The sequence below is a fragment of the Globicephala melas genome, chromosome 2 (assembly GCF_963455315.2).
Source record: "Globicephala melas chromosome 2, mGloMel1.2, whole genome shotgun sequence".
Classification (NCBI taxonomy): Eukaryota; Metazoa; Chordata; class Mammalia; order Artiodactyla; family Delphinidae; genus Globicephala; species Globicephala melas.
Window position 1 is genome coordinate 146,035,826 of NC_083315.2, and position 18,667 is coordinate 146,054,492.

The 18,667-nt window shown below is 43.7% G+C and overlaps 2 protein-coding genes across 3 annotated transcripts in view; both read right to left on the minus strand.

Annotated features, from left to right (window-relative positions):
• Positions 1-1,232: 1,232 nt before the first annotated feature.
• MED6 (mediator complex subunit 6) overlaps positions 1,233-18,667 on the minus strand; it is a 72,039-nt gene continuing 54,604 nt past the window's right edge. Inside the window, exon 9 of one of the 2 annotated variants that reach the window (XM_060294962.1) lies at positions 1,233-5,012. In XM_060294962.1, the coding sequence (XP_060150945.1) occupies positions 4,841-5,012 (172 nt within the window). In that variant the 3' untranslated portion in view covers positions 1,233-4,840. Of the gene's footprint in view, positions 5,013-12,794; positions 12,935-18,667 lie in introns of those variants that run through there. The other variant, XM_060294964.2, reaches the window with a different exon arrangement.
• LOC132596873 (disintegrin and metalloproteinase domain-containing protein 20-like) lies at positions 7,778-14,401 on the minus strand. Its single transcript, XM_060294961.1, has one exon. The coding sequence runs from the start codon at positions 14,133-14,135 to the stop codon at positions 11,931-11,933; it is 2,205 nt and encodes a 734-aa protein (XP_060150944.1). The 5' UTR covers positions 14,136-14,401; the 3' UTR covers positions 7,778-11,930.

Here is an 18,667-nt window from a genome sequence, read left to right on the forward strand (position 1 = left end):
GGTCCTGAGGGCTTGGGACTGTTCTTCTGTGCTCATTTCACTTTTTCCCAGGTGTGCATACCCTGGTTAGAGGCTAGGTCAGAGCTGGAGGGGTTGGCATCACATTACTGAGTTTATCTCACCCCCCACTCTCTGAGTATGCACAGGGACACACGCTCCAGTGATGGTGTTTTCCGTCATGGAGTTAGTTTTGCTCCCTCCCAAGTGTGTGCACTGATGCATGTGCTGGCAGTGGCTGCCTCTGTCCTGGTCAGAGGCAGGGCCAGCGTCTGAGCCAGCTCCATTCCCTCTAAGTGTGTACACTCTTGTTGGCAATGGCAGCCTCTACCTTAGTGGAGAGAAAGAGTGGCTGGGGCAGGAGCTCAGTGCAGGCTGGGGAGGGGAGCTGGGAACAGGTGCCGGGGCAGTTCTGGCAGGCCAGCCAGAACCCCAGGCAGTTTTCAATCTGCTGCCTCCACACTGTGACTGTGAGTGACCAAGTCTGTGCATGTGTTCTTTAAGAGCAGAGTCTCGGTTTCTTATAGTCGTCTGGTTAAGTCTCACTGGTTTTCAAACCAGCTAAGGGGGCTCATCTTCTTGGTGTTGGACCCCAGGGCTGTGGTTCCTAAGATGTGGCTCAAAGCTCTCACCCCCCAGGAAGATCCCCGAGCCTGTGATATCCCCCTCCTCTTGTGTGTCCCCTGCTAGGGATGTGGGTCCCAACCAAATCACTTCTCCTCTCTTCCTAACAGACTCTGGGTGGATCTTTATTTACATTCTTGGTTGTGGAAGAGCTTTCTTGCTAGTCCCCAGGTCTATTTCAGTGAGAGTCTCTCTATATGCACTTGTAGTTTTGATGTGTTGATGAGGGAAGGTGAGCCCAGCATCCTCCTACTCTACCATCTTGATCTCTGCCACAACTGAATATTTTTATTTAAAAATAAAGAAGAAAACCCGCCACCACCTTCCATAGTAAACAGAAATAAACTCAAGATGCATCACAGATGCAACTACAAAAGTTAAAACAAAAGAACTCTCCCCAAAATAGGGGGAAATCTATGTAATATTAGGGTAAGCAATAATTTTATACAGCATACAAAAAGCACTAACCATAAAATAATTGGTAAATTAGATTTAATCAAAATTAAAATTCTCTGTTCTCCCAAGACACTGGTGAGAAAATGACTGGGAGAAAATATCCAATGTACATATACATGAAAACACTTCCAAAAGAAGACATAAAAATGGTTAGTAAATACATGAAAAAAATGCTCAAGGTCATTAGTCATAAGGGAAATGCAAATTAAACCACAAGTATATACCACTACAAATCTACCAAAATGGTACAATTAAAAGTCTGATGGCACCAGGAGTCTGGAGGGTAGAGTAACTGGAGTACTCAACCATTGTTGGTGGGAGTTTCAACTGTTATAACGACTTTGGAACACATTTTCGGCAGTTTCTCATAAGATGAAATATACACTTATTCTATGCCCAATAACTCTACTCTTGGATGTTTACCCGGCAAAAATTAAACACATGTTCTCCAAAAGACTTGTATATGCATGTCCATTGCAGCTTTACTTACAAACAGGTAAAATACTGGAAACAACCCAAAGATTCATTAACAGATGATTGAAAAAACAAGTTTTGTTAGAATCATATAATGGAATACTGCTGATACAAGCAACAACATGGATGAATCTCAGAAAGAAAAAAAAAGCCAAGTGAACAAAGCAAGACTCAGATAATACTATTTGATTGAATTTATATGAAATTCTAGAATAGGCTACATTCTATAGTGACAGAAATCATATCAGTGGCTGCATAAGGTAGAGAATAGGGGCACTGACTGCTCAGGGGCACAAGGAAATTTGGGAGGTAATGGTATTGATCCATATGTTGATACATATGTATTATGTGTCAAAACTCATCATACTGTTACACTTAGAGTGGGTGCATTCATGATATTGTATATAAATTATACATGAATAAGTCGACCAAAAAATCATGAATTCATATTAATACTTTCTTTCAAAATGAAAGATAATAAAATTTTAATTTGACTTCTTTGATTGCTTACTTGTAACTTTTTTCTGTTACATTAACTTTGCTACCTTTTGCTTTATCCTATGCTGTATATCAAATACAGTCAAAGTAATTATACCAATATTATTACTAACAATAAGACTGTTTGAAAGTCACTTGAAACAATTCTTTTGTCTGTGTGGTTATGTCATCAACATGATATGTGTTTAGGTTTATTTATTTGTTTCCAATTTTGAGTAATTGGTATTTTAGGGGTCAATTTTTCTTTATATCAGTCATTTACATGATCCCAAACTGAACCATATAACCAGTGCTGTTCAAATAAGTCTTATTTCTATTCTGAACTCTCCCCCATCTTATTTTCCCTATTCCCCTCTAAGTAACCATTTTATTAACTTTTGGTTTATTTTTCCAATCTTTCTTTTTTTTGCAAATAAAAGAAAATAAATGTGCCTATCTGAACCAATCCTCTTTCTTACAAAAAGAGCAGCTGTATATTACATGTAACGTGATGAATATAGCGTTGTATCCCTTAAGAACAGGTCCTGGAGATCATGTCATATCAGTGTATGGAAATCGTGCTTATCCATTTTAAATGTTGCCACGTATCCATTGTGTGGAAGTATCATATTTTATTCAACTAGTCCTCTGTGGGTAGGCATTGGTGTGGGTAGGCTCCCAATCTTTTGCCATTATATGCCACAAATAACCTTATACCAAAGTAATTTCAAAGTTTTGAAGTATATCTTTAGGATAAAATTCCAGAAGGATTGCTGAGTGCAAGGTTAAGTGCACATGTATTTTTGCTGAATATCAACAAATTCCACTCCATAGAGGTTCTACCAGTTGTCTTTACCACCTGCACTGTATGTGAATTTTGTTCCCCATAATCTCACCAAGAGAGTGTGATACATTTGGTAGCTTAGAGAGGGCTGCAACTTCTTTGACCCTACTCCCCTTGATATGTGGGGTCTATTTATATCCCTGTAACAGTTAATTCTATGTACCATCTTGACTGGGCTAAGGGATGCCCAGATAGCTGCTAAAACATGATTTCTGGGTGTGTCTGTATTTCTGGAAGAGATTAGCATTTGAATCAGTAGACTTAGTAAAAAAAAAAAAAAAGGTCACCCTCACCAGTGCAGCTGGGCATCATCCAATCATTGAGGGCCTGAATAAAACAAAAAGGCAGAGAGGAAGGGTGAATTTGCTTTCTCTGCTTGAGCTGAGACACCCCTTTATGCCACCCTCGGACATCAGTTCTGGTTCTCAAGCCTTCAGATTTGGACTGGGTCTTACACTATCAGCTCCTCTGATTCTTAGGCCTTAGACTCAGAATGAATTACACCACCAGCTTTCCTCGTTCTCCAGCTTGCAGATGGCAGACTGTGGGACTTCTTGGGGTCTATAATCACGTGAGCACATATACTACCAGTTTTATTTCTCTAAAAAACCTGGACTAATATGGATTTTGATACCAGGAGTGGCTTTAGAGGAACAGAATTTTAAAGATGAGTTTTCTGAATTGGTTCTGGCGTTGCTGAAATTGGCTCTCTAATCTGATTAAAGACTCTAATAACTCTTTCCAGTAGTAAAGAGAGTACTGATAGTCTGTGGTGAACTGTTGATTAAAGATAGGTAATATATCTGCATCGGAAACTCCTAATCAACCACTCTATGAAGCAAAGAGAGAAGTGGATACTTTTGGATATTTTTTTAAAACTAAGGGATAAATGACATTGGTTGGTTGCCTAATGTTGCTGGACAAAGTGGTGAAAGAAAAGCATGAACCCGGGGATTCCAATTCCCAGCTCAGGCACTCCGTAAGTGCTCTAAGAGCTCCTACGCACGCCCTGAAGTAGAGCCTTATCTCTAGGAGTCACAGGGCTGAAACTGGTGAAAATGAAATACAGAAACTCATTTTGAGATAGGCTGAATTACAACACAAATTGAACTCCCAGCCTCACTGTTCAAGTGAAGGGACTGATTAGGAAAGAACGAGATCCTGTAAGTTGGGATGGGATGTGTGAGAAGACCCTGATGAAACTGCGGAAACTGAGCCTTCTCTAGTGAGTCTTCCTAACCAGGGGAAGAGTTCTCCCCCACACACACACCCAGTAGCAGCAGCCTCCCCACCCACAGTGGTAGCAGCTTCTCCATCTCTATCTGAGGGGATTAACCCTGCATTGCCTGAGGAAACAGTAATGGCCTCCCCTGAGATAGCTGCCACGGAAAACAATGCTGATTCTCCTCAGGACCCACCCCACTACACGCTCTGCTTCTGGACCTACAACTAGAGTCAAGACTTAGCAGACCTCTAGAGGTGAGGTACAAAGTGTGACCCATAAGGGTGTGTACTACACTTCATGAGAACTATTTGAGTTTTCTAATCTATACAAGCAGATGTCCAGGGAACATGTGTGGGAATGGACTCTGAGGGTGTAGGATAATGCTGAAGGGAATGTAAAGTTGGATCAGGCTGAATTTATTGGTATGGGCTCACTAAGCTGAGATTCTGCATTTCATGTTGCAGCTTGGGGAGTTAGAAAGGGCTCTAACTGGAAATACCCAGCCTCTCTTGGTTTAATGTAAAGGAAGGGATTCAGAGGCTTAGGGAGACTGAAATGTTAGAGTGAACTTGTCATTTAAGACTTACTCACCCACACTGAAGGGGTTCAGAGGACATACCTTTCACTAATATTTTGAGAAATAAATTTATGAGGGGAGCCTAACATCCTTGAAGGGCTCCATGATGGCTCTTCCCTGGAGGACAGATCTTAGAGTGGGAACCACGGCCACTCAATTGGGAAGCCTAAATGCAATAGGAATATACGTATCCTAGGGTGGCAGGGGCCAAGTGGTGGCACTCAAGCACCAAAGACAAGGAAGGCAAGATTACCATAATGAACAGTAGAGACAAAGCAGCAATCAGAAAAGTCAGACTCATGCAAACTTTTGGTCTTGGTGAGTTAATCACGATGCTCCTAGAAGAGAAATGGAAATTCTCTCTTGATCTAAATAAGCAGAAAAGCTCTAAGTCAAGTGAACAAAAGTCACTTAACTCAGAAAAACAGAGAGTCACAGCCATTCAATCAATTCCCAGAGTTAAGCCAGTTTACAGACCCCAAACCCCTTGAATGAATGGGAGACCAGTTCCCCTTGAGGAAGGACCCTGATACACTAATGAAAATTTGTACAGTTAACTTTTCTCCCAGCCTTCCCTAGAGGGACCTGTGGCCCTTTACCAGGGTAACTGTACATTGGGGGAAAGGAAATAATCATACCTTTCAGAGACTACCAGACAGTGGATCTGAACTGACACTGATTCCCGAAGACCCAAAACATCACTGTGGCCCTCCAGTCAGATTAGGTGCTCATGGAGGTCAGGTGGTCAATGGAGCTTTAGCTCAGGCCCATCTCACAGTAGGTCCAGTGGCTCTCTGAACCCACCCTGTGGTTATTTACCCAGTTGCAGAATACATAATTGGAAAAGACATACTAGCAGCTGGAAAAATCCTCACATTGGTTCCCTACTTATGCAGTGAGGGCTATTATGGTAGAAAAGGCTAAGTGGAAGCTATTAGTACTGTCTCTACCTAGGAAAATAATAAACCAAAAGTAATACCACATCCCTCGAAGGATCACAGATACTACTGCCACTATCGAGGACTTGGAAGGATGCAGGGGTGGTGATTCACACCACATCCTCATTCATCTCTATTTGGCCTGTGCAAAAGACAGGTGGATCTTGGAGAATGACAGTGGATTACTTTATTGTAAGCTTAACCAGGTGGTGCCTCCAATTGCAGGTGCTGTACCAGATATGGTTTCATCGCTTGAGCAAATTAACACATCCCGGGGTACCTGGTATGCAGCTATTGATGTGGCAAATGTCTTTTTCTCCATACTTGTCCATAAGGTCCGCCAGCAGCAGTTTGCTTTCAACTGGCAAGGTTAGCAATGCACATACACTGTTCTCCCTCAGAGGCATATCAACCCTCCAGCCCTATTCATAATTTAGTTTGCAGGGATCTCAATCACCTTTCCCTTCCACGGGATATCATACTGGCCCATTATATTGATGATATTATGTTGATTACACCTAGTGAGTGAGTAGTAGTAACAACCCTAGGCTAATTGGTAAGATATTTGCGTGTCAGAGGGTGGGAAATAAATCTGACTAAAATTCACTTCTACCTCAGTGAAATTTATAGGGGTCCTGTGGTATGGAGCATGTCAATATATCACTTCTAAGATAAAGAGGAAGTGGAATCTGGCTTTCCTACAACCAAGAAAGAGGCTCAATACCTAGTGGTCCTCTTTGGATTTCGGAGGCAACATATTCCTTCCTCATTTGGTGTGTTACTCCAGTCCATTTACTAAGTGACCTGAAAAACTGTTAGTTTTGAGTGGGGCCCAGAAGAAGAGAAGGCTCTGCCCCAGGTCCAGGCTGCTGTGCAAACTGCTCTGCCCCTTGGGCCATATGATCCAGCACATCCAATGGCGCTTGAAGTCTCTCTGGCAGGTACGGACACCGTTTGGAGCCTTTGTCAGGCTCCTATAGGTAAATCACACTGCAGGCCTTTAAGATTTTGGAGCAATGCCGTGCCATCACCTTCGGATGACTGCTCTCCTTCTGAGAAACAGCTCTTGGCGTATTAGTGGGCCATAGTAGCTACTGAATGCTTGATGATGGGCCACCAAGTTGCCCATCATGAAATGGGTATTATCTGACCCACCACGCCATAAAGTGGGCCTGCACAGTACACTCCATCATCAAATGGAACTGATATATACAAAGTCAGGCCCAAGCAGGGGAGCCTCATGGGGAGTTCCCTGTGATCAGTTGACAGGGGAAGAGAAGATCTGGGCCTGGTTTAGAGATGGTTCTGCATGATATACATGCACCACCTGAATGTGGACAGCTGCAACACTACGGCCTTTCTCTGGGACATCCCTGAAGGATAGTGGTGAAGAGAAATTCTCTCAGTGGACAGAACTTTGGGGAGTTCACTTAGTTGTGCACATTGCTTACAAGGAGAAAAGGCCAGATCTGTGATTATATACCAATTCATGGGCTGTGACCAAAGGTTTGTCTGCATGGTTAGGGACATGGAAGAAATATGATTTGAAAATTGGTGACAAAGAAATATGGGAAAGAGGTATGTGGATAGACCTCTCTGAATGGTCAAAAAACACGAAGATATTTGTGTCCCATGTGAATGCTCACCAAAAGCTTACATCAGCAGAGGATTTTAATAACCGAGTGGACAGGATGACCCATTCTGTTGATACCAGTCAGCCTCTTTCCCCAGCCACCCGTCATCACCCAATGGGCTCATTAACAAACTGGCCATGGTGGCAGGGCAGGGTTGGCAGTTATACATGGGCTTTGCAACATGGACATCCACTCACCAAGGATGACTAAGCTACGGCCACCAATAACTGCCCAATCTTCAGTGGCAGAGACCAACACTGAGCCCCAAATATGGCAACATTTCCTGCAGTGATCAGACAGCTACCTGGTGGGTGCATGCCAGAAGAGGGTTCATTACACTGGACTGCTTCCTGTACAGAAGGGGAAGCATTTTATTCTTACTGGAGTAGACACTCTGGATGTAATTTTCCCTCCCTGCACCCAATGCTTCTGCCAAAGATACCAACCATGGACTTACAGAATGCCTTATCCACCACCATGGTATTCCACACAGCATTGCTTCTGATCAAGGAACTCACTTCATAGGAAAAAAAAAAGTGGCAATTGGTCCATGCTTATAGAATTCACTGGTCTTACCATGTTCCCCACCATCCTGAAGCAGTTGTCTTGACAGAATGGTGGAATGGCCTTTTGAAGACTCAGTTATAGTGCCAGCTAGGTGGCCATACCTTACAGGGCTGGAGCAAGGGTCTCCAGAATGCTGTATATGCCCTGAATCAACGTCCAATATATGGTGCTGTTTCTCCCAAACCCAGGATTCATGAGTCCAGGAATCAAGGTGGAAATGGAATTGACACCACTCATTATTTTTTATTTTTAAAATTTTATTTATTTATTTATTTTTGGCTGTGTTGGGTCTTCATTTCTGTGTGAGGGCTTTCTCTAGTTGCGTTGAGTGGAGGCCACTCTTCATCGCGGTGCGCGGGCCTCTCACTATCGTGGCCTCTCTTGTTGAGGAGCACAGGCTCCAGATGCCCAGGCTCAGTAGTTGTGGCTCATGGGCCTAGTTGCTCCGCAGCATGTGGGATCTTCCCAGACCAGGGCTCGAACCCGTGTCCCCTGCATTAGCAGGCAGATTCTCCACCACTGCGCCACCAGGAAAGCCCAACACCACTCATTATTAACCTTAGTGACCCACTAGCAAAGTTTTTGCTTCCTGTTTCCATGACTTTACTCTTTGCTGGCCTAGAGGTCTTAGTCCTAGAGGGAGGAATGCTTCCACCAGGAGACACAACAATGATTCTATTAACTGGAAGTTAAGACTGCCATCTGCCATCATCAAAACATCTACAAACAATAAATGCTGGAGAGGGTGTGGGAAAAGGGAACACTCTTGCACTGCTGGTGGGAATGTAAATTGATACAGCCACTATGGAGAACAGTATGGAGGTTCCTTAAAAAACTACAAATAGAACTACCATACAACCCAGCAATCCCACTACTGGGCATATACCCTGAGAAAACCATAATTAGAAAAGAGTCATGTACCACAATGTTCATTGCAGCTCTATTTACAATAGCCAGGACATGGAAGCAACCTAAGTGTCCATCATCGGATGAATGGATAAAGAAGATGTGGCACATATATACAATGGAATATTACTCAGCCATAAAAAGAAACGAAATTGAGTTACTTGTAGTGAGGTGGATGGACCTAGAGCCTGTCATACAGAGTGAAGTAAGTCAGAAAGAGAAAAACACATACCGTATGCTAACACATATATATGGAATCTAAAAAAAAAAAGAAGTCTCTGAAGAACCTAGGGGCAGGATAGGAATAAAGACGCAGACATAGAGAATGGACTTGAGGACACGGGGAGGGGGAAGGGTAAGCTGGAACGCAGTGAGAGAGTGGCGTGGACATATATACACTACCAAATGTAAAATAGATAGCTAGTGGGAAGCAGCCACATAGCACAGGGAGATCAGCTCGATGCTTTGTGTCTACCTAGAGGGGTGGGATAGTGAGGGTGGGAGGGACATGCAAGAGGGAGGAGATATGGATATATATGTATATGTATAACTGATTCACTTTGTTATAAATCAGAAACTAACACACCATTGTAAAGCAATTATACTCCAATAAAGATGTTTAAAAAGAAAAGAAAAGAAAAAAAGACTGCCACCTGGCCAGTTTGGGCTCCTCATGCCTCTGAATCAATAGGCGACGAATGGAACTATGGTGATGGCTGGGGTGATTGATCCTGATTACCCAGGGGAAATTGGACTACTTCTCCACAGTAAAGGTAAGGAAGAGTAGGTCTGGAACACAGGAAATAGCTTAGGGTATCTCAGTATTACCATGCCCTGTTATTAAGGTCAATGGAAAACTATAACAACCCAATCCAGCATTGGCCCAGACCCTTCAGGAATAAAGGTTTGGATCACCCCACCAGGTAAAGAACAATGATTAGATGAAGTACTTGCTGAAAGCAAAGGGAACAGAGTGGGTGGTAAAAGAAGATGGTCATAAATACCAGCTACAACCATGTGACCAGTTATAGAAACAAGGACTGTAATACGTTGCGAGTATGTTCTTATTTTTATATGAATACATTTGCATTCATATTTCCTGTTTGTTTTCTTTCCTTTCTTTTTCCTTGTTATTTCCTCTTATTCCCTTAACATGTAGCATAAGACATATTGAATTTATATCATAGTATCTCATTATTAATTTCACATCATAGTATTTAAGTTACCGGATATCAGGAAGAACAAACATCCCTGAGGGCTTTACTTCCTCTTCTGGGGAAAGGATAAATATATAAATCACCATATCCTGTTGGTTCTGTTTCTCTGCTGAACCCTAATACAAGTACCATTCCATGATGGGTTGTACACACTAAACCAGAGGCCTCTACATGGGTGGGAACCAGGGGCTGGAAGGAGAAGTGGCACCACTTACCATCACTACCTATGACTCACTGAGGTGGTTCGTGCCTCCTGTCCCCTGCAACTCTAGGCTCTGCAGGGTCACCAAATGGGTCATACTTTCACAATGGGACAAAGCTGGAGTCCCACCTGGGCATTTGGGGCTCCCTGTGTCCCTGCAGTAGCAAGAAGAGGTGTCACAGTCTTGACAGGCATACTGGAGCCTAATCATTGAGAGGAGGTAGGGCATATGTGTGGAACCCAGGTGATCTCCTTAGGTGCCTCTTTGTATTTTCTAGCTCTATTGCTACTATAAATGGATAGATTCAGCAATCCGAGCCTGAGAAAGACATGGTGACCAGGCACTCGGGTGCTTTAAAGATAAGGGCCTGGGTAATAACACAGGGTTAACATCCAACCCAAGTCATCAGAATGCTATCTAGAGATGAGGGAAACTAGAACAGATAGTGGAGAGACAGTATCAACTTTAGCCCCAGAACCAAACACAGTACTAGGGTCTCTGCTTCATCCCACTAACCTCCCTCTTCTATGGTTCCCCACAGGCAGAGATGCCTGCCAGAATCCTGGAGGAGCTGTTTCCAGAACATATAAAGAAAAGTTGATCAGAGCAATGCAAAGACCAGACTGTGGAATTTCCCAATGAGCCACCTTCATCCTCCTCCCAGGAAAGTCTTGCTGACCAGCTGCTGGGATTATGATCAGCACAGAGCCTCCAGATGTTAGCTCTTTGGGGTCAGTCTCAGTTGCTGGGAGGTGCACGGCCAAGCTCTTACCCTTCCCAGGGCACTCACATCCAGTGAATAAGCAAGAGGAGGGAATGAAGACCAGGCCATTTTGGACCAATTCAAGACTAGTCTGTCAGGCAATATTCATCCTAGAGCTTGCTGCCAGGTTGGCCAAGGCTGAAATGTGAAATGGCCAAGGCTATTTCTCATCTGCACAACTGACTTCATCAACCTTTCTCTCTAACCTTTAATTCAGTGTCTGCTACTGGAGAACTCAAACTATCATAATGAAGTAACTACTGAAAGCACCTAGATGTCCTAGGGCCAAGGGAACAAAGGAAAGAGGTTGGGTTCATTCAAGTACTGGTGATTTAAGGAGGCCCCCTGCAGAGCAGGCACCAAGACCTCTAAGGAGAGCAAGTGACTAGCTGATGCTGGTGCTTCAGCAACTCAGAGGAGGACCACACTGCTAACCCCAGAGCTGCAACTCTGATCTCTGAAAGTATCAGTGGTCATCTGGTGCTGGTACTTCTAATGAAGAATGAGGGTAGTTCTAACAGGGTCAACAAAACTGCAATCCAAAGCCAAATGTGGCTACCAAAATGACAGAGTAACTCTTAGCACACAAGAAAGTAAACTCCCTGCTCCCTTCATCCACCATTCCAGGCTACTTCTACTGCCCCCTTTTGGCACAGCTACCTGGAAAAGAGCTGGCAAAGCAGCAACGGGGTATGTAGCGGCACATCCCGGACATTACATTTTAAGAATACAAAGGTGGGAGGAGGTTTACAACTGATGAGACATTAGCTTAAAAATGTGACTTTGCCATGCCTTTGCTCAGGAAACATAAAGAGATGACTTCCAGGAAAAAAAATGAACTTTTAATATTGCTTAACACACTGAAGAGTAAGTAAGAACATGCTAGGAATCCTTCAGTGAAATATTAATGCTTATGATTCTGACATGAGGGATCCTTAAATTTTTCTTGAAACAGTCAGACATGCCCTAATACTTCTCTACTATTAAAAGAAAAACCAGAGATTTAAAAAAAAAATGAAGCAGGAGCCTTAGTCACCTTCTTCCTCCTCAGTCTCTTTTTCTTCCATCGTTTCTGCCTCCTCCTTTTTATGTTTCTCATAAAGCACAAAGATGCAACGTAAAAATAAACAAGTCAAAGGAATAAGCCACAATAATGGCTGTTTTCCCTTCTCCTTCAGTCCTGTCTCTTCTGCTTGGGGATTAAAAGGTGGGCCACTACTATTACTACCTCCATTGCCTTGCTGTTCACAGTAGGGAGGTGCCCATCCAGGATTGCAGTGGCATTGCTGTTTATTATTGCAGATCCCCTTCATATGGCAGGTCTCAGGCTGACAGGCTTGTGGTACACGAACCATACTGACACACTTGTTGCGGATACATATCTTTCCTGGACCACACATTGTGCCGTCTTTCACTTGACCGATATCAGATATGGACATCCCTATATGATAATCAGTGCCCCAACAAGTGGTGTCATTGAAGTGAAGCTGATGCACTGTGGAATGTTCTATCAGATTAGGAATTACTCCCACATTTTCACACTGAACTCTCCCACACAGGATATCAGGGGATGCACATTTTACGTACTGTGTGTCTTTGATACCACAGTGACCAAATCGATTTCCTTGGGTGTTGATTTCTTTGTAGCAACTCTGAGGTGCACTCCTTGCATCTTCGCCAAATATCTCCCTGCACTGTTCATCATGGTTATTACAGCTCTTTTGATAGCAGTAGGCACCATCACTACAGGGAATCCCATCCTGCACATATACATCTTCTGGGCACTGATGGGATGTCCCATTGCACCACTCTGGAAGGTCACATTCACTGACCTGTTTTCTGCACAAAGTCCCTGATGACATGACCTTGCAGTCTTTACAACAAAGCCCGAAAGCACAAGCAGCTCCAGGCTTCAGAGTGCAATTCAACAGACAGCAGGGATCATTTCTGCACTGCTCTATGGTTCCACAGTCACACTCCTCTCCTTCTTCAACCACTAGGTTCCCACAATACTTCAGCCTAAAGATATTCCCTGGATGTGGAGGAGAGTAAAGACATAATCCATTACTGATAAGATTGTCCCAATACTCGGCATAACTGCAGTTGCTGAATTTATTTGTCACCTCTCTGGCAGGAAACATTATGCACCACTGAAGTTCACACACACACCATTCAGTATCATGCTGCATACCTAAATTATGACCAAGTTCATGGGTCACAACAATTGCAAAAGCATACAGACTCTCGTCTTCAAAAACATTAACTCCACTATTAAAAGGACGCTGGCATATTCCACCAACATAGGCAAGTCCAAGCGTTATGCCAAACGATTTCTTTATGAAAAGATGGGCCGCATCATGTGACAGTCGGTGATCAAGGCTAAAATACTTCCAAACAGAAAAATCCTCCAAAAGCTTATCTATGTTATCGATGGGAACTGGGTTTCCTTTAGTCCAGACTTCAAGCCCAGTTAAAATTACAACAAGTTCCAAAGAGTGATACAAGCTACCTATTATATTGACAACATCAAGTATTTCACGCTGCACTACTGACACATTACTTTCCGAGTGAACGAATCGAAGATTGTCCACAACCACTACCAACTCAAGAAAACGCAAGTGGGTCCACCAGCCTGTGTAAGAACTTTGCATCAGAGTGAAATTATGCAACTCTTGCAACTCCAGTTGGCGTGCTATATCCTTTTCTGTTAACCCACATCTCATAGGTGGGAACTGTGTATCATCACTGTCTATCTTATACACCCAGTGTTCAAATGTGGCAGAAAACCTAACTGGTTCAATTTCATAAGCAAGATCATTTATCTGTAGTATTCCTCGAAAACCTCCAGAACAAGTACTGAGGGCAACCAGGGACTTGGGAACCCCCTCCACATAACCATGATAGTAGCAGTCATCAGGAACAAAAGGCTGATCCTGGCGGAGGGCACGCTGGTCTGTGTAGGTGAACACTGGGAGGTATCTGGAAACCAAGAACTTCTTGACCCTCATGTGGGCAATGTGTCTCTGGCCCCCAAACCGCAGGCTGTAGGAGAGCCAGCCCGGAGCCTTTGCATTTCTGCCCCTGCCAGTCACCTTCAAGGGGATCACCAGTTCTGGAGAGGAGAAGTGCTGGGAGGCCCTGGCCTGAGAGTGGTCAGAAATGAACAAAGACACCCCAAATGAGAGCAGCAGAAGAGTGGCTCTGATGTGCACCAGGGCCTCACCCACTGCCATTATGGAGGCATCTGTTTAGGGCTGAAGAGGGCAGGGCATCAGGCGCTACTGGTCTGGCTCCTCCCTCTGAGCTGTTCAGGGTGCAGGGCTGACCTTTATGGATCTATGTCCTGGAAGAGGTGAACCATCAGAGCTTCAGTGCTGAAAGTGAAAACAGAAAGAAGAGCTAGGATGGGGTGGTTGGGGCAGGGAGGGTGGGGGGCTGGAGAGAGAGAAGAAGGTGATTTCAATTGGGACAAGGCTTGAATCAATAAAATTCCTGAGATTGTTTCATATATAAGTAAGGGCAAGGGGTGGGGGAAGAGCAGGTTACCTGGGAAAGAGATGAAGGAAATGCATCATAGGTTGGTAATTATTGAACCTGATAAAGATTCATTATATACTGTTCTCTAAACATGTACACTGGCATGACATTTTCCCTACTAAAAAGATTGACATCTGACTCCCAATTTCTCCTCTACCCAAAAATCTACTGATACTCTGCTAGCTTCAGTAAGCATGTAGACAGCCCATCCAAAGCTCACCATTTTTTTTATCCCTTTATTCAGACAGTTTGATCCATCTTTCCTTCTCTTCTACAGACATCTTATCTAGCCCCCACTTCTGTTTGAGGTTAGCAGTCAAACTAAGCCTCACTTAATGGACTCATTAGTTTTGTGAGACTCCTCCAATCAAGACAAATTTTTATTTTATAACGCATTCTTACCTGCAGAAAATCCCTGTACATTCAAAGGAAGGCATCCATACTGACGGTGTAATAGGGAAAGGGGCTGCTATTTGGGCACAGCCCCATTGCCTCCAATCACAGCATGGAAGCAGCAGCCTTCTCTCCACCCAGCCCAGCTGCATCATGTTCTGAATCATTAGAGACTCATCTTGGCTGTGTAAATACAGATTCCATTCTATATTTTACATGGCTGGTGAGTTAGCTGAATTCTCTAGAGAAAGCTGGACTGAAGAATTTAAAACTAGAATCAGTTCACTAAAATGTTCAAAGACTACAATTTGAATGGACTTTCTTCATACCTGTTAAAAACATAAATTTTACCTCAGGTAAAAGCTAATTTCACTCATTTTCTGATTTTCAGTTAAAAGTATCAATAATTTGTGCTTCCCTGGTGATGCAGTGGTTAAGAATCCACCTGCCAATGCAGGGGACACAGGTTCGATCCCTGGTCTGGGAAGATCCCACATGCCATGGAGCAACTAAGCCCGTGTGCCACAACTACTGAGCCTGTGCTCTAGAGTCCACAAGCCACAACTACTGAGCCCGTGAACCACAACTACTGAAGCCCATGTGCCTAGAGCCTGTGCTTCGCAACAAGAGAAGCCACTGCAACGAGAAGCCCGCAAACTCGCAACAAAGAGTAGCCCCTGCTCACTGCAACTAGACAAAGCCCATGAGCAGCAACAAAGACCCAACACAGACAGATAAATAAATAAATAAAATTTAAAAGTATCAATAATTTGCTTAATATTTAAAAACAAAAGTTAAAAAAAATTGGAGACACATTTGAACACATATTGGTGGCCGAATATTCTAAATAAGGACACAAATGGGTTCAGTAGTAGAGAGCGTAAGAAATATCCTCAGCATTATGATATCAAAAACACCTGTACACTCCTGGATACTTTTCCAGAACTAATGTATGAATACTGGAAGCCAAGAATACTAGATGAAACCTCTTAGGGAAAGCACCTCTGATACAGGTGAAATCCTAGTGACCAGATTTCCTTTCCATGTCTCTCTTCATGATATCCCTGGCTACAGATTTGGGAGTATTAAGATGGAAATGTGTGAGTTGGAAGAGGATTATTAAAGCATTATAAAGAGGAAAATAACCTGTATTAAGCTTCATCAGAAGTATGTGGTAATAATAGAAAATTTCATTGCCAAGAATCTTTGAGTCATACCAGTCTTTGTCACTATTGCACTATTCCAAAGACAAGTCCTGAAGGACCATCACATTACCATTAATTACGTGAACTGGTGTCACACAAAAGCCCTTCCTCTCTAGCATTACCTGTACTTCAAGCAGTGTAAGAATCTTCTTCTGTATCAGTAATTAACTCTTCTATTTCCAGCAGCTATTTCAAACTCCCCAAAACCCCTATTTTACCTTGTCTCCACACACTCTTAGTCACAGCTATTTCAGTGTTTCAAAAACTTAGGTCACAAACCATTCAGGGTCACGAAATCAATTTAGTGAGCCACAACTAAATAAAACAACAGAAAACATCAGAGAGCTTCACACAGATCAGTATCACCTGCTATTACCTGTCACCACAGAAGCTACAGCAGCATTCTGCTGACACATCTTACGCTGATTATCAATTATTTTCTGAACCCCAAAACTAAATTTTTTTTTTTTTTTTTTTTGCGGTAGACGGGCCTCTCACTGTTGTGGCCTCTCCCGTTGCGGAGCACAGGCTCCAGACGCGAAGGCTCAGCGGCCATGGCTCACGGGCCTAGCTACTCCGTGGCATGTGGGATCTTCCTGGACTGGGGCACGAACCCGTGTCCCCTGCATTGGCAGGCGGACTCTCAACCACTGCGCCTCCAGGGAAGCCCCCAAAACTAAAATTTATACTTTGTCTATGTAGCTGAAGATGGGAATCTGCACATTATATTACCCCATTTCTAGCTGGCTTCCTGAAGAGTTTTGTCAAGAAGGGCATGAGAGGGAGAATAAAAGGCAAAACGAAAGGACATGGGGCTCTACCTGTTTGCCTGCTGTTACTTTCAGTGACCACCACCTGCAATGGGATCTTGCTCTGGTGGCAAGAGTCAGTTACCACATTCCCAGAACCAGCTCCATCAAGCCCTATCAAAGGTACCCAGGGGACAGTGCCCCCTCCTCAGAAGTCTGAAAACCAGATGTACAGAGCCATCTTCCAGTACCCTGGGCAACCCACACCAGCCAGCCAGTGTCTCTTTCTCAGATGTTCCCTGGCTATACCACAAATCTCCTTGATACAAGCCCCATAAAAGAGCACACACCCCTTCTCTGATATCTGAGTCAGAGTTTTAGAGGACCTTTTTCCAAGTCCTTAAGGAACCAGCACCAGCTCAGCATTACCTTATAGTAGGTACAGCTATCAACTCCACAAAACCCCTTTTCTGAGTTCCAAAATTACCAGCATCACCTGGGCTTGTAATGCCCTATCTTCTACACTCCAGGTCCAGACATATGAGGCCCATTGTGACAGCTTCTAGGTTATGATAACCCCAACCTCTTCCCTTTGTTCCCCCAATCTTACGGGTAGAACTCCTTCTGGCAACTCATACTTCTGTGTACCTCAGTGTCCCCTTTTTTCCCTTTTCAGTCCTGTATTACCTTTTCAAGAATTCCCTATAGTAATTGCTCTTGGTGGGTTTCTCTTTTCTGAACTAGATCTTGACGGATACAGGACTTGGTACCAAGAGTGCTGCCAAGAGAGACAGACAAGATGGGACTCTGGGATTGGCTTGGGTATGTTCATGGCCTTAACACAACACTGAACTCCTTTTTTTTTTTTTTTGGGCGGTACGCGGGCCTCTCACTGTTGTGGCCTCTCCCATTGTGGAGCACAGGCTCCGGACACGCAGGCTCAGCGGCCATGGCTCACAGGCCCAGCCGCTCTGCGGCATGTGGGATCTTCCCGGACCGGGGCATGAACCCATGTCCCCTGCATCGGCAGGCGGACTCTCAACCACTGCGCCACCAGGGAAGCCCTGAACTCCTTTTGAATGGGGAATGGGCACACAGTAACACCACAATTAATTAAATTACTACTCACGTTGATTGTGATGAAGTGCCCTACTGAAGCAAGTGTGTGGGGGACCAAGGGAGGGCTGTGATGATGCCTATAAGTATCTCAAGGACTGAGGTGTGGAATAGCTATACTAAATTCTAATGGAGATTTTGCAAAATGAGGTTCAAGGCTCTAAATTCTCAGCTCAGATTTCTGATAATGGTGGACAACGCCCCCGCCCCCCCTCCCCCAAATCTCTCTTTTAGCCACATGGTCAACTTCAAAGAAAATCAAAATTTAACTGTGGAGTTACAGAATCACAGAGTAAGCTGAATACAGAGATTTGCCAAGACTGTAGTGGGAAATCTGATTGAGACGGGAAAAAACCTTGACACTTGGAAAGAGGAATTCCAGGTGGACTGGATTGGTTCTGAGTATCTAGATGCTCCCAAGTACCCCTGATTCTCCTTTACCAGGGACGGAGACTACACCTTTCCTGTCTGAGACGTCTAACCACCTCTAGCTGGAGATGCTGTAATTATCTCAGCTGGGAAAATTTTCCTGCTAGGGGATGCCTAGTATCCTCAAGACATACTCCTACTGCCCCTTATTGGCTCTAAATGCAAATCAGAATCTAATTCAACATGCTCCAGAGAAAAAGGTTCAACGTCTGAATTGAGAGGAAAGAAAAGGTACTCTAAAATAATAACAATAGTTTACTAATTTATATTGGCAAAAGAAAGGAAATAAACCATATTAGTAGCAGAAAAGACGAAGTGGTTACAGAGATAAAGATA